General features: G+C 40.4%; 1 protein-coding gene across 3 annotated transcripts in view; it reads left to right on the forward strand.

The window, feature by feature from the left end:
- The window catches only part of dock10 (dedicator of cytokinesis 10), a 77,832-nt gene extending 55,563 nt beyond the window's left edge, over positions 1-22,269 (forward strand). Inside the window, exons 25-56 of one of the 3 annotated variants that reach the window (XM_062988145.1) lie at positions 128-197; positions 2,595-2,708; positions 2,807-2,878; positions 3,002-3,148; positions 3,593-3,676; positions 3,967-4,063; positions 4,185-4,217; positions 4,882-5,060; positions 5,248-5,364; positions 6,156-6,258; positions 6,469-6,590; positions 6,706-6,820; positions 7,439-7,505; positions 8,179-8,226; positions 9,207-9,308; positions 11,125-11,234; positions 11,637-11,752; positions 12,057-12,194; positions 12,500-12,682; positions 13,553-13,663; positions 14,115-14,330; positions 15,164-15,221; positions 16,047-16,145; positions 16,354-16,460; positions 16,608-16,730; positions 16,825-16,938; positions 18,787-18,933; positions 19,237-19,447; positions 19,614-19,804; positions 19,890-19,990; positions 20,567-20,705; positions 21,484-22,269. In XM_062988145.1, coding sequence (XP_062844215.1) covers positions 128-197; positions 2,595-2,708; positions 2,807-2,878; positions 3,002-3,148; positions 3,593-3,676; positions 3,967-4,063; positions 4,185-4,217; positions 4,882-5,060; positions 5,248-5,364; positions 6,156-6,258; positions 6,469-6,590; positions 6,706-6,820; positions 7,439-7,505; positions 8,179-8,226; positions 9,207-9,308; positions 11,125-11,234; positions 11,637-11,752; positions 12,057-12,194; positions 12,500-12,682; positions 13,553-13,663; positions 14,115-14,330; positions 15,164-15,221; positions 16,047-16,145; positions 16,354-16,460; positions 16,608-16,730; positions 16,825-16,938; positions 18,787-18,933; positions 19,237-19,447; positions 19,614-19,804; positions 19,890-19,990; positions 20,567-20,705; positions 21,484-21,522 — 3,673 coding nt within the window. In that variant the 3' untranslated portion in view covers positions 21,523-22,269. The remainder of the gene's footprint in view (positions 1-127; positions 198-2,594; positions 2,709-2,806; positions 2,879-3,001; positions 3,149-3,592; positions 3,677-3,966; positions 4,064-4,184; positions 4,218-4,881; positions 5,061-5,247; positions 5,365-6,155; positions 6,259-6,468; positions 6,591-6,705; positions 6,821-7,438; positions 7,506-8,178; positions 8,227-9,206; positions 9,309-11,124; positions 11,235-11,636; positions 11,753-12,056; positions 12,195-12,499; positions 12,683-13,552; positions 13,664-14,114; positions 14,331-15,163; positions 15,222-16,046; positions 16,146-16,353; positions 16,461-16,607; positions 16,731-16,824; positions 16,939-18,786; positions 18,934-19,236; positions 19,448-19,613; positions 19,805-19,889; positions 19,991-20,566; positions 20,706-21,483) is intronic. The other 2 variants (XM_062988146.1, XM_062988147.1) reach the window with 2 other exon arrangements.
- The last annotated feature ends 3,828 nt before the right edge of the window (positions 22,270-26,097 follow it).

Consider the following 26,097-nt stretch of genomic DNA (forward strand, 5'->3'; position numbering starts at 1 on the left):
TGACCAACACATGTACATACCTATTTTCCTATTATCAGATGTGCATTTAAACACATTGCATTATGAGAATTTGTACACACTTAATGAGTTCCTTAGCTGAGACCTTGTTTTTCTTTGTCACCCCCAGGGTCCTGGTTCACGTCCTTGCCAAATGCCACGAAGAAAACCTGGATCATTATTTGCATTCCTACATAAAGGTGTGTTCATGTCCCTATCTAAATGGTACATGCGAATACTTACATGTCACTTTTACTCGTAGTTATATGGCTAAATAATCTACCTTCAGTCAAAGCAAGAAACATGTTTTGGAGCGTGCTTTACCAAATGCGTATTACCCTTTATGCAGTATGAGACTTCTCAGTAGAGTCTTTATAACAGTCATAAAGGTTCAAGAGGGAGGCATGGCAGCCATCAAATTATTATTGTGCTACCTAGGGAGAGAAGATATCCATTAGGTAGAGATTAGAAGCATAGCAAAACATCTTTGTCATTTTGGCATTGGCATGCAGTGCATTCACTATTATGAAGTATTTAGCTGTGTAAATAGTATTTATATTATATTGTATTACACTATACGGGCGGCACGGTAGCTCGGTGGGTAGCACTGTCACCTCACAGCAAGAAGGTCCTGGGTTTAATTCCCACATGGAGCGGTCTGGGTCCTTTCTGTGTGAAGTTTGCATGTTCTCCCTGTGTCTGCGTGGGTTTCCTCCAGGAGCTCCGGTTTCCTCCAACAGTCCAAAGACATGCAAGGTGAATTAGAGATACAAAATTGTCCGTGACTGTGTTTGAGATTAAACTTGAACTGATTAATCATCTGTGACCAGTAATTGTGACCTGTCCTGTCATGAATGTAACCAAAGTAACATATTACACTAATAGATATTACACTGTATGACCAATAATATGCGGACACATGAGCATTATTATGGCGACTGTCTGTGGTAGATTGTGTCTGGGTATTTATAAGGTCAGACTTGACTGGCAATCCATGTTTCAATTCATCCCGAAGATGTTCATTGGCTGAGTTTAGGGCCCTGTGCAGGTCAGTGGATTTTTCCTACATTAAAGGATGGTTTTTTTTAGTAAATATTGACCCCAAGCTGTCAAAGCAACAGGTATGGTTTAAAATATAAAATGTCCTTAAATGGTCCAGTAGTGCAAAATGTATCAAAAAGTATACAAAAAGGCTACAGGTATTAACAACCACCAACACTGTCTTAATCAAGGTCTAAACAATTTCATGAATACCTATTAACCATTGCCATTTCATTTTTTAAGTGGAGTGTTTTTTTTTCCATTATTGTTCATGGTCCTTGTCAAACCCCAATCATTTATGAAAAAAAACAATAAATGATGGGGGGTGAATACTTTTTAAGGCACTCTACACTCTACATACTATTGTAGACAATTATAGACAAGACAAAGAACAGAACAGCACATGTTTTATGTTCTGCACAAAACCACCAAGGAAGCACTTCATCTTTAGAGGACACACAGAAACAGAGGAGTGGGAGAAAAGGGTAAACTGATGAGTAGGACTATATAATAGAGACAGTTCCCATAGCAACTGATGTGTGTGGTATTCGGGCTAGTAGCCAGTCAAGAGGTTTTTGCCAGGTTTTTGCTGCACAGATCCAGTGCAGTGTGTGCACATCTGTAGGAATGTATGCATGCAGTATGTGTGCAGCAGACATGTTTGAATGGTCAGTGTGCCTCGACTACAAACATGTATGTTTTAAAAGAAAACCAGTGTCACTAGACAGAAAGGTGTATCACAGTATAAAAACAACAGCAGGCATCAAACCAGCCACATCCTGCACCAGTTGTTTGTGAGTACTGAGGAGTCAGAGCATTTTCACACCAAAGAATACACACTCTACTCTTGCTGAGTCTTGTAAATGCCATACGTAGCATTGTTTACACACCAGTAAAGCTCCCTCTTTCCAACTAGACTAAACAAAGGGAGAAGTAGATTTCTTCTGGGCTTACAACACATTCCTCTTGAATTAATTCAGGTATTGGAGAGCTCCCAAGTGGTGCTGCTGTCTAATGCCTTGTGCACACTATGAGATTTATAGCTTGATTCCACTGTCGCTGACACAATGTACTTGTCTCTACAAATTGTGCATGTCTACAAATAGACTATCATTGGCCATCTCCCACCCTTGAATATTAGCCAATCATGTCCGCATGAAGACACCCACCTGTCTGATAGGACCACTAAGATTCAAACCCCATATCCCCAGTACTTTTTCCCCAGTAATTTTTTCTCAAATTACAAAACAGTAACTAAAAAAGTACAAAAATTATAATAATAACTAGGGGCAGTCACACCTAATGTAATGCACAGCATGTAGCCCAATGCAAACTTTACAGTCTAAATCCAGATAATCACAGGAGAGGGTGAAAGAAGAATCAGCTCAGCCCATCGAGGGCAGTCTAGATCAGATATTTTCCTAACGTGTTCTAAGAAAGGGTACCAATCTTCTTACTGAGTCATTCCTGATATATAAGATAAATTTCTGTCCCTGAAAATTAGCAATGACTAAATTGGTAAATAATTCAGCACAATTTTTATGTCTTTTTAACAGTTTGTATTCAAGACTGAGGCACACGGATTCCGGACTGTGCATGAAGAGCTGGCCAAGGGCATGAACACTGACCTGAAAAGCAATGAGCAATCAGCAGTGAAAAACATCCTCAAGGTGAGCCCAGGTCACAGTGCAATACATAGCTATAATTTTCCTGAAATGAATCAATGAAATATCCATACTTTGTAACCATTCTGTTTTTCTTGGTGCAGTTTTCTTGGTTCTTCCTGGAAATCTTGGTAAAGTCTATGGCTCAGCACCTGGTGGATTCAGACAAGCTAATGGTAACATTGAACTACCTTCTGATTATATGTACTTTCTTACTATTGTATAGACCAGGTCAAACTCTGTTTTATGACATATTTAATGACATCTTATCCTCCAACAATGTGTGTGTGCGTGATTAGGTTTCTCGGTCACAGCGGTTCCCTGGCACCTTCCAGAACCATTTGGAGACTCTGATCATGACAATGTCAGATCACATCTTCTGGAAGAGCAAAGAGCTTCCCGAGGAGACCCGCAGTGCCAGCCAGGCTATAGCCGCTTTTGTCAAAGTGAGTGCCTGTGCATTAATTCATTTTATTTTTTTATTTTCATGAACAACTTTGCCCTGGTCAGGGTTGCACCAGAAAACTCTGGGCGCAAGGCAGGAATACCCTGGCAGGAGAATAGGGATTATAATTGGATATAAAAAATACTTTCTTGCCATGCGTCCAAGCTACATTAGGAGTGATATTGTCAGTGGAAGTGTCGTTAATTCCTAGACTCTCTTCTGTTTTGCTTCTTTCTACTATGTTCACTGTTTCCTCATCTTTGCCATTTTACCAGTGCTATAAACAGCTTTGGTAAGACTGGTTTCCATTGCTCGTTGCCAACTGTGTGCGGCAACCAGTCTCAGTATGAGATTTAAGCATGTTAAATAAAGAGCAGTGTAGTATATTCAAGCCAGACAGAAAAACATAATGCCAACAGAGACTAATTTGCTTTCTTATTCGCAGCGCTGCATTACTTTGATGGACAGAGGCTTCACCTTTAAGCTCATCAGCAACTACATCAACATGATTACAGCCAGTGACAACAAGGTAGCACATTCAGCTATACCCCCAGATATAGCCAATCATGAACGGACATCTAAGGTCTTAACTGAGGCACATACACATCCTGATATAAATATCATTACAGTACAGTTGTAGAGAGACAATAACATGCTGAAGTGTAATTACGACACTGAACAGCTGAACGATAGTGTTTGTTACCAATGTGCTTTATCGTCTTATTTGGCAACCTGGTTCCAACACCGGCTTGAAAGTTCAAATAAAATGACTGTATATCCAGGTCCTACTCTGACTTGTTTCTTGCTGTTTTTGCTCAGATGCTATGCGAGTTCAAGTTCGAGTTCCTGAGGGAGGTGTGCAACCACGAGCACTACATTCCTCTCAGTCTGCCTATACCTTCTGCACGAATCACAGGTCAGCCAGCTCAGACACCACACCATGGTCCAACCTCACTGGTCTTGTCCGAGTCTTCATTATCATAGTCTCATAGTCTACATTACATTAACATTTTGTTCTTCATTTCTGTCCATATCAGATAAAGCCTTCCAGGAACCACACAGTGCACAGGGTAAATATTTATCTCAAAATATTAAGTACAGTAAACAGTATTTCTCGATGAGGTTTTACCTCAGGTGCATTTTGTTGTGTGTAAGACTAAATTTAAAGGTGCAGTTTTATGTCATATGGGGCAAAATATTTAAGCGGATTTTCTAGATCATGGTGCGCCACACCCCTAACTCCCGTGATGTGGAAGGGATGGATAGCTGTATATGACAAAATGTATATTGGGCCTCCTCACAAATGCACCTTTACCTGAATTTAGACTGGCAGATTAGCACCCCCAGAGTCGCAATGCAGAGCAATCCGACTCACGAGCTTAAATGGTCAAGACCTAGTACAATTACTTGGACAAGTGTTCCTAAAAATCTCAACACAGCATGAGAGAGCAGAGAACGTAGAGAACTCCCCCACGATAGGGGTCAAGCATTGTATCTGTGTAACGTTCATCCACATGTTTATCCCCAGATGTTTACGCTCATTTGCTTCTCTCTGTATGTATGTTAGGTAAATCATTTCACACCAGTGCATTATGCATCCATGTCCCCAATTAGCTGATTATCAGTTCATCAGCCCACCTTCTCAGCCCATGGATATTTTGTGACATCTCTAAAAGGTTTACTACATAAAATAATGCATGTTTGTGCATCTCTCTCATTTTCTTCTCCTACAAGTGGACATGCCTGAGTACAGTCTTACTGGCGAGTTTTGCAGGAAGCATTTCCTGACAGGTCTTCTTTTGAGGGAGCTCGGCCTGGCCCTCCAAGATGAACAAGACATCAGGCATTTGGCTCTAGCCAGCCTGAAGAGCCTGATGGCCAAGCACTCGCTGGACTGTCGTTATGCCAATAAGGTAACTATGAATATCTTGTTTGGATGCTGAGCTGGAGCCTGGCTGACAGATTGCTCTATAAATACAGCTTTGCTAAAGTCAACACCGTATGGATCTCAGAGCGTCTGCATTCCTTGCTCTGATTATTGTTTTATACACAATGTATTACACAGTTCCTCACATGATGTCCTGCTGTCTTTGGTTGCAGGAGAAACAGGCAAGAATCGCCTCTCTCTATCTGCCTCTGTATGGTCTCATACTGGACAGCATGCCACGCTTCTTCCTCAGGGACCCGTTCCCCTTCTATATGAATTCCAGTAACCAGGTAAAGTCCACAAAGTCACACATTCATCCAGTATCCAGAGCGACCAACAACAGTGTGTCAGTACATCAGTAGCTCAGTAGATGTTTCCTCATTTCAATACAATTAGGCACCAATCCAAAAACACAATTCAGTTAAAACCATTGAAAGATGGGGCGCAGCACTCGAGTGGTGCAATTCTTGAATCCCAGGCAGTGCTGTCAGTCTGGCTGGCTGCAAAATCAGGCACCATTAGCTGTGTCTAAGGAAATGAGGTTGAGTGAGCTTTGACAACCACTTCCTTTCACCTGCTATTAGCGGAGTCCTACAGACTGCAGTATCTCATACAAAGAGTCACTTACTACCATCCACTGATCAACCACATTTTGTGCAGGTGCCTCGACTACCCAAAAGAGGCTTGACCACTGTCCCTCTCCTCTAGGCACCAGTCCGTTGATAGCACAGCTTAGTTTCAAACTTGGGTCTTAGTGGTGATGGTTTAGCACATTAGACCACTGCGCCATCTGAGCACCCACACCTACTCACTCTTAACTATGAATAATTTGAAGTATCCAACCCACCTTGAGCATGTTTTGTGGAGGAAGGAGCTGATAAATATTTTGTAAAAGGAGGGCTACCTCCACATTAATGCCCAAAGTTTTTGAACAGGATGTACATCAGGTTCATGGTCAGGTGTCCACATACTTTTGCAAATAATGTGCATCTGCTTACAAGTCTAGGTGAACATTTAACTTTATTGTAACTTGTTTTTTTATATACATAATTAGAACGTTTTATTTGTGTCTCCTGCACAGGGTTCCAAAGATGATCTCAGCGTAGGTGGTCAGACTGGTCCCAATGCTCGCCCGGTCACGGTCGATGCTTCGTTCACTAAGGAAGTGCTCAACTCTGTTCAAGGTGTGTGTACAGTTCTAACCTGCCAACTTCATATGAAATCCAGTTTGAAGTTGTTAACGCAGACATAATTGGCTATGTCTAAGGGGTGGCTGACGCTCTGCAATGGTTAGCGCCCTGTCTAAGGAATTTTCGCCTTGCACCCTGTGTCACAACCCTGACCAGGATAAAGCACTTCATAAAAAACTCACACATGCATCTCTTTTCTTTTAGGTTTATCATCACTTGCTGTATCCACAGCGAACAATACAGATTCCAGAGGTTCTCTCATCAGTATTGAATCCAACCCCAGCAACGGTGACCGCAACAGTGAGAAGATGGATGGATGTGAAAAGGTATGAAATAATGCTTCAGTTGTGTCGTCATTGAGCTGTTTGCATTTGATGCTGTTTTGTATTCTTTACAATATTAAAATACTCGTTTTATTTGTAACATAAGTGCTTTGTGCAGTTTGCCAGGCCGCAGTCACTGATCGGTTTCGGCTCTCGCTTTGACAAGCTGGACCAGGCGGAGACCCGCGGTCTGCTCATGTGTTTCCTGCATATAATGAAAACCATATCTGAGGGTGAGAGATCAGACTTACACACTGAAACAATACACTCAAGTTCATTGTAGTTCAGGGTAATTTACTGTATTAAAGGTGCAGTAAGCAATGTTTGTGATAAAACATACACTATATGGCCAAAAGTAATTGAACACCTGACCATGAGCTTGTTAGACATTCTATATAATATGTGTATATGTATCTGTATACTACAGCCTGTGTTATTTCTATTGCTGTCTTATCTCAGCATTGGGGACCACTACAACATTTCATATTGTTTTCATGTTTTTACCACCACCTCTTCCTGGTCAGGGTTGCGGTGGGTTCGGTTTCCCCAAGAATCACTGGGTGCAATGCTGTAACACACCCCGGAGAGTATGCAAATCCATTCCCCACTCAGACATAGCCATTTTTTTCTGTTTGTAGATGCCCAAACAATAGCACCACTGGGGACCACTGCACCACCCAGGGACCTCCATACAAATATGCCACTACATTTGGTCCAGCACTTAAAATCAGATGAACCATTAGTAAACATCACTCTGTGCTTGTTTAATCGGTATCATTAGTATATTTTTCTTGATCATTTTTTACGTATTGACATATTGTAATGTGAGTGTTGTGTGCTGTGTCTTATAGAGGTCATGGTGGCTTACTGGCAGAGAGCCATTCACCAGGAGATTTCTGACTTCTTCAACATCCTGGAGTGAGTTTCACTTTGCCTAGAGGGACTGATGCCATCTTTGCAGCAGCAGTTTAGGTCCTATCCTGCACCAGTATGACTGTGCCCGTGCACAAAGCAAGGTCTATTAAGATATAAAGAAAGCTTGGTTTTAAAAAATGTCATTAGACTTTTAGTGGATAAAGAGTTGGATCAGTGAATAGATGAATTGGTGGGTTGTTGGAGCTTGTTGGTCATCTCATATCAAGACCATGGGCTTTAATATAGAGGTGCCCAACTTTGTGTCTCTAAATCTGGGATAGCACATTAATGAAAAGAGCATTTTTGAGGACAGGCACCATTTTTGGATGAAAATGACATGCTTGCAATAATTGCATTTAATCCCAAAGATTTTCATTGCGGTTGGGGTTGAGGTCAGGGCTCTTGAGGCAGGCCAGTGGAGTTCATCTTCTCCAATGGATGAAGTAACAGATTGCAGATGTAGACTGGATTCAAGAGTAAATATATAGTGATTGATGCGAAGGTTAATATACATGGATGAATTATCTGATGTATATATTGGCAAGATCAATAGATTTTGGATTATAAAATGTAATAAATGTAGCGTAAATGCATGCAGTGGAGGTCACATTCCATTTGCGTTTCCAGTTATCTAAACACTAATTGCCTCTGCTCTCTCTCTATCTGGTTTTAACAGACTGTGTCTCCAGCACTTCAGGTTTTTGGGGAAGCGTCACATTGCCAGGTAAGTTTCAGAGACGGCTCACACTCCTTTTAGGCCTTTATTGTGTGATCGGGTCTTTTGAAAGCTTTTAGTCCTGCAGGTTTTTGTGTCAGCTGTAGGTAAGTCATGTACCACTGAGCATCTGGATTGAATTGCTTTAATGCACTGCTTTGGTGGTTTCTGGCTTTGTGTGTGTCTTTGTGTGAAAGGAGGGAGGAAGAGAAAGAAGTATAAGCCTTTAATTTATAAAGTTGGGCACTCAGGTGCTGAGTGGTCTGTTGCACTAGTCCAGCTGTGCTGTCGGCAAGCAGTGTGTCTACACAGACATGATTGACACGATTGACTCAGCTTGTATGTAGATGCCCGATCCAGATAACACAGCTGGGGATTCAAACCCTGGATCTCAGGCGTAGTGGGTTAGCGTAATTTACCTCTGTGTCATGCAAGTGCCACAAAGTTTATTTTTGTAGCTCATATTTTGATTGTAAGATTGCCTTCAATCCTAGAGCTGATTGTAAATAGATTAAACATGTGTGGGTAAAATGTGTGTATTCATCATAATGTGTTTGTGTGTGTGTGTCTGGCATGGCTTTGCTTTCTCATTTCATTTCGTGTGATGCACATGACTCTTGCTTGATTCAGCTCACCCCTCATTCATTACTTTTGCCTTTTAAAACAAATCCAAATACCTTCCTTACCCTCCTTATGAAATATGCATCCATTTTACTAGCACACACATGCCAGACGGACATAGCTCGCATCACATGACATACTTGACTCTTAACACCTATGCACTAACATTTGCAAGCACTTCAGGCTTACGTCGGACTAACAAAGCACCTGCCAGCTGGAATGCCACCCATGTCCTGGAATGCTGGTCTTTTAGTTAAGCTCTAAGCTTTTTTTTCTCCTTAAGCACCTGCTTGCTCCATACCTGAGCAGAAACATAAGAATGATAATGATGCCCTTAACCCCTGCTGTGATTGGGTCATTGTGCACAGGAAGTTAGCAGCAGCGGTTAAGCTGGCGCAGGCCACGCAGAGCAGTGGCACCCTGAAGGGTTCGAATGCATCCAACCAGTCCTCAGGGCTCCTGCCCCAATGGTAAAACATCCCAGGCCTACACTGCCCAGAACTAAAAAAAGATCAATCTAAACCATTACAGTGAGGTACCTACACTATATGGCTAAAAGTATGTGAACCCCTACACTGCGAGTAGATGTAGAAAACGTAGAACTTTGTGGCAACAGTTTGGAGTAGGTCATTTCTTGTTTAAGTTTGGTGTGGGGGGGGGGGGGGGGGGGACTCTAAGGCCTGAACACTAGACAAACTAAATCTTGGGGAATGCCCTGTGGAGGTTGTTACAGCTGCATACTCTCCTTTTTGAATTTTCCTTGTTTTGGAATGTAATGTACTGACAGCATATTGTTTGGTGTCCAGATATTTTTGGCCATATAGTGTATAGCCAGTCCAGTAGCAGTGCCTTTTTAGGCTTATTATTTTATAGGATTTGATTTATAACATTCATTTGCAATTACAGCCAATTAGAGTCAATTTTTAAGCTCCAAGATGCCCCAAACACTTGTCTGAAATGGTTTGAAATGAATTCTTTAAGTCTACCATCCCATTTCTAAACACCAGATTTGCATTTCTCACAGAGTCAGGCTTTTATGCTGAAAAGCATATTAGCCTTATTAGCATTTTCTCTTCACCAACAAATCTAGCAGTTAGCTCTTTTTTTTATCCAACCTTAGCCCCACTATAAACTGGGTCATAAGTTTATTAAATCTAAATCTAAATAAAATAAAATCAGTTTAACTTGTCATGTGTAGTGTCAACAGCTGCCACAGTTGCAGTAACAAATGATAATACATCATTTCATGTGGTGACAATTGAGCTCAGAAAGTGTACCCAAACCCCTGTGCATACTTCATTTGTCTAGTGTCAAAGCATCTTTTTTCATCATTTCATTTCATTAGTATCCACACGTTCACAATGTGCTACTGTGACACTATGTGGCAGTCTAATATGCTAAAGATACTGTTACCTGCTTTAGCCTGCGTAAAGAGCATAAAAAGTAACAAGAAATAAATCATTTTAAACTATTATATATTTTATTTTGTCATTGTACATTTCATATATACAAACCTTAGTGCCAGGACAGTTGTATGTGAAATGGTAATAACAACAAAAAATAGTTGTTGATCAACTTTCAACCGAGCATCCAGGTAAGGTCTTGTTCTTCTTTATGGGCAAAGGATGGGTTAGAGCTCACCCTCTACTGTGCATGGTATTATCAAAAGATTCACAAAGTTTAAAGAAATCTTTGTGTGCAAAAAGCAAAGCCATGAACCACTACTAAGTTCCTGGATCCAACAGACAGCACTGTATTGAAAAGCAGCATGTATCTGTGATGAATATTACCACATGTGCTTGATAATACTTCGGCTTAACAACAGCAATAAACAAATATTGATCTCTGCATCGCAATTCCATCCTCAAGCTCACTTGAAATGGACTGATGGGCTGACTGCAGTACAGACCTGTCTCCCATTAAAAACCCATTATGAGGCACAAAATATGAGAACACAGGCTCTCAACTGAAAAACTTCTGCTTCAAAAACTGGATTTATTGGTTTCTTTATTCCACAAGAGGTTTGTGAAGTGTTGAAACTGAGAACAACTGATTTTCATACTGTAAAAAAAATCTAAAATGTTTTTAAAGTATTTTTTTTCCATTTCAAATAATGTCCCAGCATTAGGAGTGAAGGCATTGTCAGTTCAGACATCTTAACAGCTTAACATTAAATGAAGGACTCGGACTATACTAGTTATTTACTGTTATCACTGATGTTTGTAGGAAGGAATGAGCTGTTGTAATGGTGTAACTTATTCTACCTTGCTTGTTTTCGATGATCAGGATGCTGTCGAATCAAGATGGGCACAGGCATGCCCGTTCCCAGACTATGCCCATCATCCGGGGCAAGAATGCCCTTACCAATCCCAAACTGCTCCAGATGATGGAACCAGGTAATGTGACAGTACATGGTACACTTACATACTAAATTATGCTTAAATGTTTGAATTATCTTACAAAATAAGCAGTAAAATACTGTAGTCCACTACCAGTGTGTTCAAGTGGTCGACTGTCCAGCTTTGCTATGAGCAGCTGAGTCAGGGGGTGGGGAAAGGGAGTTAGCAAGACCCTGGAATGGATTGGAATCCTTAATCATTAAGCGAATATTATGTCAATAAAATAAATAACAATAAGGAATTTCAAATCAATACTCCACACTTTCTGAAATGTTATGTTTACATCTTTTTCCTCTACTTCTCCTCAATTCAAGAGTATCAATTTACCAATTTTTTTACATGCTAATCTATTAATCTACAGATTGTTTTTCATGTGTCGTGTATGTTTGTGTGTATCAGATGGAAATTCAAGTGAAACTGACACCCTCAACCCAACAGACATTGAAGCGAATCTCTCCACAGAGGTGGCCCTCACCGTACTTGATGTGCTGGGACTGTTTGTTCATCACCACAAGGTAAGCAGCAGTTCTGTGTAGCTGGTCTTGTTTTGATCCAGGTCAAGCCTGGATCATTTTGATCCTAGTCAAACACTTTTTGATAGCACAGTGCCATCTGGTGGATGAAAGATGATAAACACTCGTGCATGCAGTGCCAGCATGACATTTGGCTTTATTTACTCTACTTAAATTGCTCCACAGTTTTGCTGGAGGCCCTTCAATAGATTTGCATCTTGTCCTGGGTTACTTAATATGGTGTTACTGCATCACACCCAGTGATTCCTGTGTCATGTGCTCTTTCCCATTCCTTTTCTCTGTACAGAAACAGCTGCTGCAGGATGACGGTCAGAATTCTCTGATGAAGAAAGTTTTCGACACTTATATGCTCTTTTTCCAGATAAATCAATCAACCATCACTCTCAAACATGTATTTGCAGCTTTGAGACTCTTCATACAGAAGGTGCATGCACACACACACACACACACACACACACAAAGAGTTGCCAATTTCACAATTAAACCTAAAATAATATCCTGTCAGTAGTGGTCCATGACAGTCCTTTTGTATCCATGGATGCGTAGAGAGGGTTAAGAGATTGCACATAACAATGCACCTACACCTACACCTACACAAGCAACTGTAAACTCACTGTGCAAGCTCGTGTTATATCTGCACACCTAATCTGTTGTGAAACAGACAAGACAACAAAGTCAGTTTAATTACTGCACTGCAAATGTGTATTTTATGAATTTTTTGTCTTTTAGTTTCCCTGCGTGTTTTTTCAAAGCAAGGCTGACCTCTGTGGTTCTCTGTGCTATGAGATTTTGAAATGCTGTAACCACCGCTCCAGTAGCACACAGACCGAGGCCGCTGCTCTTCTCTATTTCCTCATGAGGAAGAATTTTGAGTTTGTCAAGGGCAAGTCCATTGTCCGCTCTCACCTGCAGGTTTGTATATTGTTTGTGTCAGTCTTTTTAACTACACCATAGGTTATGTTTTATTGAAAATGGATTTGGGGTGGTGCAGCAGTCTAGCATGATAACACATCATCAAGTTTTACTTTTAGACTCATGTGGCAGTGTCTGTGAGAGAAAGTTGGATGGGGTTTCTCTTTGCTGCAATATGGGAAAGACAAATGCATGGAATCACTCAATATGGCTCTATGTGAAAACACACCACCAGCTCAGAGTCAGAGATTCTGTGGCCCTCCTTTGCCAAAATGTGCGATGGTTCAAGCGCAAGTGAATCTACAATGTACTGCATTGAAAAAAAGCTACATGGGTGGCCCCTTGACCAGTGTATTTCTGCCTTGTGCCCTGTGTTTCCTGGTAGAACCAGGCTTGTTGAAATCCTGACCAGGGTAAAGTGATAAATGTGGACATCCTATTCCAAAACCATAGGCATTGATATAAAGTTGGCTCCCTCTTTGCAGCTTTAACAGTTTGTACTTTTCTAGGAAGGGCCAATAGCTGCAGAGGTAGGATACAACGTCAGGTTCTTATATTTCAGGCCCAAATCTGGTTTACTGGTTTTCTAAACCACATTAAATGTTGAATTGTAGGGTAATTGTTTACCAGAATCTCAGAGGTTGCTACTTGGTCATCTGTCATCTCTTTTTCTCAGCTTTACTGATTACTGGTTTTACACATGCTGTATTTTCTAGATGAATTGGCTGTGAACGTGTTTGTTTTGGGGGGTTGTATAATTCATGCAGCTGTTAGTTAGACTCTGTACTAGAGCTGTTTAAGCTCTACGGTTATTTTCTTCTGCTTCTATTAAAACATTTTTTTAAATCTTATTTCTTTTTAATCTACCAGGTCATTAAGGCCGTGAGTCAGCTGATTGCAGACGCAGGTATTGGAGGATCACGTTTCCAGCAGTCTCTCGCCATCATCAACAACTTTGCCAATGGAGATGCTCCTCTCAAAGTAAGTGGCACAAACTACATTTACAAGTGGCATCATCCTACAGCCGGTGCACAGAGGAAACTTTAATTACGACTCTTTGCAAGAGCTCTTTTGAAAGGAAAAGTTGTCATACTGTCACAGTACTGTAATTCTTCCTCACTTTTATTGCCACTACATATCAGAGTCATGACACAGCAGCTAGAATAAAGGTCTCACACTCTGGAAGAGGATCTGGGCTAAGTTTCTATTCTTTAGTTGTTGATTTTGACCAGTAAATGTAAGAAAAACAATATTAAACAAGTCCTGCACCTACAAGAATTAGAAATAAACCCAATTTGCAGGATACTTAACCAAGGTAGAACAACTTACAAAGTACAACAAAAAGTACTTTAATTAATCTGGCTGTTTTCTAATGTATTTGCTTACCAGCTTCTTCATTCTTAATCACAGCAAATTTTGTTTCTTTCATCAGAACACATCATTTCCAGCAGAGGTGAAGGACCTGACGAAGCGAATCCGTACAGTCCTGATGGCCACATCACAAATGAAGGAGCATGAGAAAGACTCAGAGATGCTGGTGGACTTGCAGTACAGTCTGGCTAACTCATATGCCAGCACCCCCGAGCTCCGGCGAACCTGGCTGGAGAGCATGGCCAAGATCCACGTCCGCATTGGAGACCTGTCTGAGGTAAAATCTAACGTAATACCTTTTATGAAGCTTCCGTAGAAGTATTTGATTATTACATACCAAGACATTACCATGGACCCTTACATTACCATATATATTTATATACATATATAGTCATTGTTATACATATAATCTGTAATTGTACAATTAACTACTGCTTCTGAGACATCAGGTGTAGCCTCGCACATGCAATAATTAAATATGAGCTCAATATGCGGGATGCTTAACCAAGGTAGAACAATACCGTAGCTGATAAAGCATAAACAAGAGGGATATAGGGAAAAAGTGATGGCCAAAATAACAGAAACAAAGATACACATGAAAGACAAAAAACATCCACAGGCAGCTATAAAAAAAAAGTGGATAGAAAAGAGATCAAATCTGGTCTTCTCAATACGGCAAGGCCAAGGACGGCAATGAACAAGCGGCACCCCACCCAAAAAGTGCCACGATCCCGGCTGAGTTCTCAGCTAAAAATAAAGAAAACTCCCACCTGGAGAGAACTGACATTCAACAAGGAACCGACAAGTCAGTCTTATGCGTCTATACGCGCGCTCTGCCGGTCATAAATGGCGAAGCAGAAGGGCGTGACTCTGTAACCGTGTTATCTGTTTAAAATATTATATTAAGGTAGTCAGATTGATGCTTGGTTCTAAAAAAAATAGTAAGTGGCCAAAATTCTGTTTCAAGGTACTAAAAATAACAGTTTTGTCATTCAAATAATTAATATAAATAAATTGTGCGATTACTAATCATGGATACAACGTTAAAACAGTCAAATCTCTATTTCAGGTTCTTTTTAAACTGCATATCTTGTTGTCTCCATTTTTCAGGCTGCCATGTGCTACATCCACATCTCAGCCCTTATAGCAGAATCACTGAAGAGAAGAGGTGAGTGCCCCTTTCTGCCCATTATTCCAGCCTGCCATGCACTACCTGCTACATCTTTCATTAAACACCTTGTATATTTTCTACAAACCTAACAATTTTGTTTATTTTTCTAAGCTGTGCCTTTCTGAGCCCGCTGCTAACTTCTTCTTAGCATAACATCAGGCTTTCTTTCCTTCTGCTAATTCTTTTATAGGGCTTTATTTGCTTGCCTGTCAGTAAAATCAGTGGGTAGAGCTCTGGGCTATCGATTGATAGGTCATGCCTTACAATAACTGACCCTACCGAAACAAGCTGATGTGCAGAAAAAATCATTATACTATGTAAATACATCAGTGTCTGAAATGTTTGACTAAATTTTGTCAAGGTACCAAAACAATGTCCCTAAATTGCAGTGTTGTTCCAGCATTCCTCCTCTCAATTATATACAATAAGTACATCATAGAAGTGTGATTCTATTGTACACAGTTCTTGAGGGCAGGAAATGATTACAGATGTACCTGCTTAGCCACTTGTCCACCACTGTGATTCGAACCTGGATCTCAGCAGTGGTGGGCTAGCACAATAGACCGCTGTACTACCTGAGCGTCTGGAATTGCTGCCTGGAAATACTGGTCCATGAGGACATTTTCTGAGGATTATGGCTGGGATAAGGCCTTGGTGAATGTCTGGCTTTTGCATGTGTGCTTGTCTGCATGCATGATCTAGCATGACTGTCATGGCTTTTGTGCTTCCACATTCTTGCTGTTTTTTGCCACAGTGTGCACAAAAGTTGCCCGGAAAACAGATTTAAACCTGTGTTACACTTACTGCCCCTTTATAACCCAGGTTACTGGAAGCCTGAAAAGGCACGGATCTCATGCACCAGCTCAGAGGAGACCAATGTAATTAACTGTTGCTCTTTACTAACCCCCCAGGAAGGAGAAAGTGAGTGTTCCCCAGCTTACTGTGTTATACTGTAATATATGCCAGCTTGTTACCAGTGTTTTACCCAGGATGCACTAATACCAGTGTATTAGTTCTTCATATAGTCTACAAGTACCTGATTATGGAATTATTTGAGTGATTAACAGGTAAATAATGATTTCCCTGGTTTTTTTTTTACCAACCTGTGTGTTGTGGTTGGAACCTGCAGCCTCTTTCAGTATGGGCTGGCCTGCCTTTACAAACATTTCGCCCAACGTGCAGGAAGAGGGTGCCATGAAGGAGGACACTGGCACACAGGATACACCGTACACAGAGGTACAATAAGAGAATTGAATAATAATAATAAATGGCATGGCAGATGGGCACGATTCTGTTACTTTTGCCCTCCTGCCCATCTCCACGGCCGACGGTATGGTAATTTCCCTTTGCTGATGATTAGTTTGTTATGTGTCTGTCTTATAGGACACGCTGGTGGAGCAGCTAGAGCTGTGCGTGGATTATCTGTGGAAGTCTGAGAGATACGAGCTTATAGCAGACATCAACAAGCCTGTCATCGTCGTCTTCGAAAAGAGACGAGACTTCAAGGTAAGGCAGAGATTTCGTGGTGGTATTTGAGAAAAAAAATATGAAACATTTGCAAAATACAGAAAGTGCATGTGTGTCTGTGTGTATTTAACAGAGGCTGTCAGAACTGTACTACGATATTCACCGCTCGTATCTGAAAGTGAACGAGGTAGTGAACTCAGAGAAGCGCCTGTTTGGACGATATTACCGCGTAGCTTTCTATGGACAGGTATGGACACATTATAAGAGGATTGTGTGTAGAAGGTGAGCCTCACATTATAGGGCCAAAAGTATGTAGACATGCTTCTTAATTATTGTGTTTAAGTGTTGCAGCAACACCCATTGCTACCATATGGACCAATTTCCTCTTAGCATTAGGGTTTTGAGTTTTCTTCAACCTAGTTGTCTGGTCATAATGATTTCGACTTTATGAAAGTCACTAAAGTCTTTATGCTGATTGTATTTGCTACATTCAACATGTGAATTATGGTACCTACCATAAGCGGCATTTAATGAATGTGACATGCCCAATATGTTTATTTTTTGGTGGGTTGGCACAATGTTTTGACACATCAGTGTTAATTTCCTTTATATGTGTACACACTATTTAAATATCATTTGCATCTGTAAACAATGAATGATTGACTAAATCAGATTATTTTGAATTAGCCAGTCATTATGTTTTGGCTTTTTGAAGTCTTTAAATGGTCCATCTGCTCTTTTCTTCCTTTTGGTTTTCTATATCAGGCAGTGGTAAGTTTGCTTTTGTTTTTGTTTATTTTGGAATTTTTTTACCATTTGCTCCACTAAATGGCTTAACCATCCTTATCTCTCCTAAACAGCTAATACTTGCACATATTTTACATACATACATGCACTGAGTTGCCTTTTTATTATTAGATACACCTACCTTGTCACTTCACTTACAATCTATTTTAGCAGGTACCTTTCATATAGCTACACTTTCTGCAGTTCTGTTTATGATCCCATATCAATTACTGTACACAGACAATCACAGTAATATTTTTTAATAAGTACTTTGATTTTCATTAAGTATTCTTTTTTTCAACTGCTCCTGTATTTAGGTGTCACCACAGCAGATCATTCTGGTCTGCATACCCAGATTGGCACAGTTCTTACAGCAGATGCTCTTCCTGACACAACCCACCTTGTTTTAACTGTGATTGGTACCAGCACTGAGATGGCTAGGCTGTTTGACCATCACTCCAAAACCCTAGAAAATTGTAGTGATTGTAGTGATAGTGATGCAGGCGCTTCACCTAATGTCTTTAATCAGGTAGTAGGTGGAATCAGGTGTAGCTCATGTCTGGTTTGTATGAAACCTGTAGGTTTGGCTTTATCTTAACCATTGAGCCACTGCAACATGTAGAACATCTGTCATTTGAGTCTTTTAAAATGCGGGTGTTCTAATTTATGCTGCATGTGTTTGTTAATAAGAGTTGTAAGAAAATCAGACCAGTTTTTAATGAAGTGTCATTTCAAAAGTGAAATGGGTCACATGAATAGCTGTATGTAATAAGAGGGCAACTCTGTGTATTTATGTATGGTATATAATAATGTTTTGCGTTATATTCCTACCACACTACATATGTCTAACCCTGAGCATTCCTATTCACATGGAATGTGAAGGTATATGGATTTAAGTATATACTTTAAAAAGTGTATATTCAGTTATCCCAGATTAATTGCTCATTTCAAGAATCTAAATCTAGAAGTGTGTGTGTGTGTGTTAACCTTATGTGATTTAGTATGTTATATCAGTCATCACAGCCCAACTACTAGCACTGTCATGCAGTGGTATTAACTGCTCTAACTGTGATGGACTGTTCTGTTCTAATCAATCAGAATCAAAGATATCAATGCTAGTGTGCTACCATCACACATTTCAGCCACATCACCAATCCATAATGATGTTCCACTGCTTCTAATAGGCAGCTATTAACATCGCTGCCACATGAGGACAGTGCATACTCAAACAGGCTGGCAGGATTCTGACCCACACACACACATACACACATGTATAAGGCAGTAATGACAATGCCTGTTTTTCCAATAGGGATTCTTTGAAGAGGAGGAGAGTAAAGAGTTCATTTACAAGGAGCCGAAGCTCACTGGCCTTTCCGAGATTTCCCAGAGGCTCCTCAAACTCTACTCGGACAAGTTTGGAGCAGACAATGTGAAAATGATTCAGGACTCCAACAAGGTGTCTACTCACGCTTTACCAGTTACTTACACCTCTTTACTGACATGGTACTGGTGCCAGAACCAGCCCACAATTTCACCAGTTTTTATATCCACAAAGGTGGTGACAAATGGGATGTTCAATATTTGACCATATACTGTAGGTTAGGTCCAAATTAGGATCTGGCACCTTTTAGCAGAAATGGTGTATTTGCAGCTGTTTACCCTTTCAGACACTAAATATATATTACTATATACTAATATATATTTATTTTCCTTTAAAAAGAAAAGGTCTGTTTTAATGCTGTGATTGTCTGACCCTCAGGTCAATCCCAAAGACCTGGACCCAAGGTTTGCTTACATCCAGGTCACCTATGTATTGCCCTACTTTGAAGAGAAGGAGCAGCAGGAGAAGAAGACGGACTTTGAGCGTAATCACAACATCAACCGCTTCGTCTTTGAGACACCGTTTACTCTGTCCGGCAAGAAGCACGGAGATGTGGAGGAACAGTGCAAGAGACGCACCATCCTCACCAGTGAGTTCAGATGTCCACATATACGTATCTATACAGAACTGAAATTAGGGATTATATGAACAATAAAATGTACATTAATTTGAACAATTATGTCTATCAAGATAAAATCATTGTATTAGTAAATATCTCAGTATTTTATTATCATCATGGTTGTGTCATCGAATAGCGAGCTCCATGTTCCCGTACCTGAAGAAGCGGATCCAGGTGGTGAAGCAACAGAGCACAGAGATGAACCCCATCGAGGTGGCCATCGATGAGATGAGCCGCAAAGTGTCTGAGCTCAATCAGCTCTGCAAAATGGATGAGGTGGACATGATCCGGCTGCAGCTCAAACTGCAGGGCAGTGTCAGTGTGAAGGTATGCACACTTTTACTTATATACACTGTACAGTCGATTCAGAAAGTATTCACACCCCTTAACTGTGCTGTAACTCTTTCATCAGGTAAACGCTGGGCCAATGGCCTACGCCCGAGCCTTTTTGGAGGAGAAAAATGCCAAGAAATATCCAGACAACCAGGTCAAGCTGCTTAAAGAGATCTTCAGGTACTCACACATACACATTGAGCACTAAATTAAGTTATATGTTTATGTTGTTAGTGAGCTTTGATTCTTATGGTCTATTTACTATTTATCTATAATAAATTGACATCAAAGAGGCTCACCATCTTACTAAGAGCCTATTTCACCAGCAATAAAAATAAAAATGGCCAAAAGTATCACCTAACCATGAGCCATTTTAACATCCCATTGAGAGTCTCCTTCTAAAGTAAAGGCTTTGCACAAGATGTTCAAGTGTATTTGTGGGAATGTGTTCCTATTTGTTTAAAACATTTGTGAGGTCAAGAACTGCCACTGAACCAGAAGGCTTGGCTTGTATGCAGTGTTCTAATTCATCCCAAATGTGCTTAGTGGGATTAAGGCTCTGTGCAGGCTACATAAGTTCCTTCACACCAAAGGACTTTTCACAGTCTCACTGGAACTGCTGCCACAAAAATGAAAGTATATAATATCAAAAGCATCTTATAAAACGTATTGTATACCCCTGTGATCAATGGAAGTAGAAAAAGTACAAAATAACTTGATTGCATTAACATGCTTGTCTCCACGTGCCACTTGCAGGCAGTTTGCGGATGCATGTGGTCAGGCTTTGAACGTGAACGAGCGGCTGATAAAGCAGGACCAGCTGGAGTACCAGGAGGAGATGAGAGCTCACTACAGAGACATGCTCAGCGAGCTCTCTTCTATAATGAACGAACAGGTCTGTAAGCTTATTCATTTTATTAGGTTTTCACCAACATGGAGCTGGATAAATGATTAAATAATTTTGAATTATTTGATTTTTAATTTGTATAAAGGTGCACAAGTGTCATATATGTGCAAATTCAGGCTTGTCAGTGACAATTTAGCTGTTTTTGGTACAAAGGGGAGATGTTAGCTGGCATGCTAGTGGTTTGAATGGCCTGAGGCTGACGTAATTGCGGTAATAGCTGTCTAAGTAGTGCGTCTGAATTATCGGCCTTATGAGTTTGATGTCTTGTTAGAATCCTCTCTACTTAAGCAGCTGCCTAGGTAGGCAGTAGGCAGCAAGGCAGCTCACTAGGTTTTCAGACAGACCCATAGTGTATCTCACTTACTTTCTTAACTGCTTATCCAATCAGGGGTGCTGGAGCCTATCCCGGCTTTTCAATGGGCGCAAGGCACACAGTAACACCCTGGACGGGGCGCCAGTCCATCGCAGTGCAGACACAGATACACACACACACACACTCATACACACACCCTCCCGGAGAAAACCCACGCAGACATGGAGAGAACATGCACAGAAAGGACCCAGACCGCACCACCTGGGGATCGAACCCAGGACCACATATAGGACCTTCTTGCTGTGAAGCCCCCCCATAGTGTATCTGTATTTGTATATTCATATAAACATGCTCATCCCTACCATTTACCAAGAACTATGGCAATGACTTTTGAAATGCTGTGATTTATGGTCACATATATGTTTGTGTTTGTGTCTTTTTTGACATGTACAGATCCCACATGCAAGACAGCCAGGAACAGGAACCTTCTGAGCTGCCAGTCAGTGTTCTAGAAACTGCTTCATTGTTGAGCTCAAATGATGCCAAGTTCTCGTCTTTAGTGTTGCTTTCGATATGGACCATGAGGACATTAGGAAGAAATGTATAAACTGGAAAAACAAAAACAGAAGAGTGAAACTGGTGAAAGGTTACAGTACTGTGGATGAGACAGACTGGGCAGCTGCTCTTGTATGGTTGTAAAAGATACAGTATATCGTTTTCCTGCCACACATATAGACCTATGCCTCTAATATACATCCGAATTCACATATGCCTTCTCTCCTAGACCCTGTTCCTCTAGAAAACAGTGACCTTAATTAGCTCGAGGTGTGTTCAGCTAAGCCGAACATCTTTAAAAAGCATACTAGACAGGCTTGACGTGATTGCAACATATTGTAACAAATATTTAGACCATAGACTGTTTTAGGATTTGAAGCATGTCGCTATCCTGATGGTTTCCTCGTGTATCAGATAGTCTTGTTGAACACACCTCTAGTTTGTGTATGAATGTAGACCTGCTCAAAATAGCAATGTTGTATCCTAGCATTCGCAAGTCCGAGCTCCCACATTTGGGAAATGAAAAAGTATTGTTTTATAATGTTTTTATGACTGATAATGTGTTACTATGTCCTGTATTGTTTTTAATTTGTATATAAGAATTAATAATATTTAAAAATGTCTCATTTTATATGTACAAAACAATATATGCTTTTTTGTTGTTTTGATAAATTAAAGAAACGTAAATGCATCTTACTGTATTTACATTTAAATTACTGGAATTATCAGTAATGTACACTGTAGGGCTAAAAAAAATATTGAATTTACACCCATTGCTAACATGTTTATAAAATCAATTATGTAAAATACATCCACGCCCTGAACTGGGTGGTAATGGGCTGGCACAACTTTGTGCCAAGTTCTGTTCGTGCCTTATGCCAGTGTTTTCTGGTTGAACCAGACCAACCGTGACCCTGACCCTGAGAGACTTGACCTCTGTTTACTAGAAAACTGTCCTTGCACAACATCTACACTTTTTAGGAGAAAGTTTCATGTCTTGTTCTGATGCTGCAGACCTCTTTGCTAAAGACGTGTAGATTGATGTTTTCCTTTTAATGCTCTACAGCCTGTAATTTACATCTGTATTAGGAAAAGCTCAACCAATTTTCCATCTCCATGTGGGGACTGTGAAGCTTCGCCTGCTGTTATTATCCAGCTGCGTGCTGTTAATTTCCTTCCCCTTTTTCAGACACGCCATAATTATGGATAATTGCTGGGCTTTTCAGCCGCCCGGTGAATAAGACGCGTATGAAGTGCTGCCGCCTGATCACAATCCGTCTGGATAATGTCTGTCACAGGCTTCGGAAAATCAGGTGATGAAACCTCATTTTGGTTGGTAGTTTATAAAACCATCAAGAATCTATCTTTACGTGCTTAAGACAGCTGCATTAGTGGGACAGTCTAAAACTGTGATTTTGGACCAGAGTTGGAAAGCAATGGTGAGCTAGTATTAATATATACAGTATATCCCACCTTCTAACACATTACCATTTGACTCCCCATCAAATGCATTTGACTTTCCAGCCTTCAAATGACCTTAGATTGCTCATTTTTAATCAATGAAGTCACTGCATCTAAATAGTGGCTTCAAAGCAGAAACCATCAAAGAGGTCCATCCAGCTTTGATAGAACAATCCCCTCTGACACCATGAGGGTTGTTATGCAGCCCCCAATTTTCTGTCCTACTGTATATTCAACCACAGCCTCGATTGAGGAAGGTCGAGGTTGTCACACACCCCCTGCGAAACGCACAGCCGACGGGACGCTTCTTTTCACCTGCTAGGGGAGGGGTCTTTCATGCAGAGAGACACACACTGCCATCCGGGATCAGCCAGCCCCTGTGCAGGTACCTTAACTGGTCTGCAGAGGCCACAATTGCCCCAGCCATTGTCCCTAAAAAGAAAAAAAGAAGAAGAGACAAAGATTTGCCCTTACAGCTGGACCACAGTTTTTTTCTTTCTGTTTGCTGTTCCCACAATTAGGGGTTGCCACACCTGTCCTCTCTGGTCCTTCCTCGCTCAACCCTCCTCTTTTTATCTGGGCTTGGCGCACCTCTTAACAGCACTTTTAATTATGTCTTTACGTCTGTGGTATCAGCTGTACTGAGCTAGCGTATTTTACTGCTGCACCACACAAGCACCCTGTTGGACCACAGACAGAGTTTAAAAAAAATCAGCAGAGAAAGACAGAGCGACAGCAGATTTGAGCTACTGATAGTTTTGACCTCCGGCTGAAATCTGATCGTGCCGCTTGTCTGAACTCTTTTTCCATTTCAATGGTATAATTACTGCATTCGGAGTAGCTTTTGACTAATTTATGCTCGGCTGTATGTGAGACAGAGCAGTCCATAGAAACAGGTTAAGTGCTCCTGTGATCAGTACCGGTCTGGGTTTAGTTTATATCTTACTAGGTTAATCCTGATAAACTGCTGCAGGTGTGCTTGTACAATGGGTTACATGAGAAAAGGGTTAAGCCTTGTCTGAACGCTTTGTAAATATTTCAGTTCAGGATTTTGTTAGTGTGGAATTGAAAAGTAAAGAACTTGGTGGTGGCAGGGCTACAAATGAGTTCCCAAACCAATATAATGTCATGTTAATGGGAAAGCATTTAATTTACAAACTACAATCAAGATGATCCTTTTTTTCTACTAATGTATGTAAAAATAGGCCAAGATAAATAATTTAGATTTATTTTTACCTTTAATGTGACCTATAATTTATGCAATATAATTGAAAAACAACCTAAAAACTAATGTGGCTGTGTTCGGAATGAACAAATCACATTTAAACTCATGTTAAATCATACTCAGTGACACCTGTCATCAGTTTAAGTGACCCTATTTAATGTTCAGCTCTTCTAGGAGGATTTTTCTGTCATTTACTTGCATCCTTTTGCAAAAGCCCTGGTCTACAAAAAGACTACAACGGATCAAAGGGATCTCATTGGTGAAAGATATATCAGGTATTATATAATACATATAATTTAAATTAATTATGCAAATCATACATGCACAAAATCAATTAAAACTAGTTACAATTAGCAAAAAAAGAATAAACAAGCAGTTGGAATTCTTCATTATTCTTTCCAGTCTGTGATAAAGTCTGTAGTGAGTTTTGGATATTTTTGGTGCATTATATTTCGGTTTCTAAGACCTAGAACCCCCAAGCTCTGTGCCTTTGTCTATATGGGGTGGGCAGTTCCAGTCCTAGGGGTCAGAAATCAGGCAAAGCCAGACACCAATATGTAGAGGCCAACAACAAGGGTTTATGATCTGTCTAGACAATGTCTATTGTAAAAAGAGCTCTTCAAATACAGTACATTTGACTTAACTTGACTACATATATCATAGAGCAGAGTGAAGATGGTCATTAACAAGTAAATAAAATATGACAGAACAGTGACATTACCAAGACTTGTACTCTGTGGGAAATTCAGTTAAAATAACATTCAAACTATATCTTTATAGACCTTGATTAATGAACGCAGACACAGTCATGTTGGAACTGTTTCCACCCTTAAGGGAAGCATCTAATTTGTTTATATAACTAAATTTATACAGCAGTGGAGGCTAAAACAGAAGGATGTGGCTAAAACAGCTGAACCCACAATAGTTCTTTACATTTTCTCAGCTAACAAACCTTTACATGGTCATCCAGTACACACACACTCACACACACACACACTCCTCAAGCATGGACAGTGTTAATGTGATAGAGTTTCTGTCTCCCACAGACATCATGCATGATTCATAGTCAGTGAGGAAAGCACAGGGGAATCGGGTGTCTCTTGTTGTCAGGGCATCTTAGTCTCATTCAAAACAATGCATTCATGTCAATGCTGTATTGCGTTGATCACATTTTGAATTCTAATCAGCATATTGTGCCAGCTTTTATGCCCCTGGGACATCAAGGTAGCTGGGAAATGCTTAGACATGTTGTCTTGAGATCTAGACACTTTTAAATAAGTGTTTATTTAAGTGTATATTAAACTAAGCTACGTCTGGCTTACCATGAGAGCAAGCACAAACACTTTTCTGGTGTTCCTTGGCATTGCTAAAGCTGGTGTAGATGCTTTCCAAGTTCCTTTGCGGAGTTTGGACCTCCAGTGTGGCTCAGTCTATTGATTTGTCTAGTTAAGGGTACCACATTAGCCCTAGTGATTACTAGTGCCTTCCAAAAAACTTATATTCAGATGTTATTATCCCACCAAGTGAAATTTCACTTTTATTTTTATGCATTTGTTTTATCACAGTAACTCTAGTAAAGCATCCCATGGTGTTCTTAGTCAATTAGCATTTCCGTCATGGTGCTACTTCTTAATTTTTCATCTCATGCTCATTCCAACACAGATTATCTGCACAGATTATATCCCACAGATGTAAGAGATCCATGAACTGAAGAAATCAGGGCAGGACAGGATGTGTCTCCAGACACTTCGGCATGGTATCAGGATGGTATCATTTATCTCCCAACCCAGATAATGATTACAGCGGCACAAAGGCTGGAAGTCATA

The sequence above is a fragment of the Trichomycterus rosablanca genome, chromosome 25, assembly GCF_030014385.1.
Source record: "Trichomycterus rosablanca isolate fTriRos1 chromosome 25, fTriRos1.hap1, whole genome shotgun sequence".
Taxonomy (NCBI): Eukaryota; Metazoa; Chordata; class Actinopteri; order Siluriformes; family Trichomycteridae; genus Trichomycterus; species Trichomycterus rosablanca.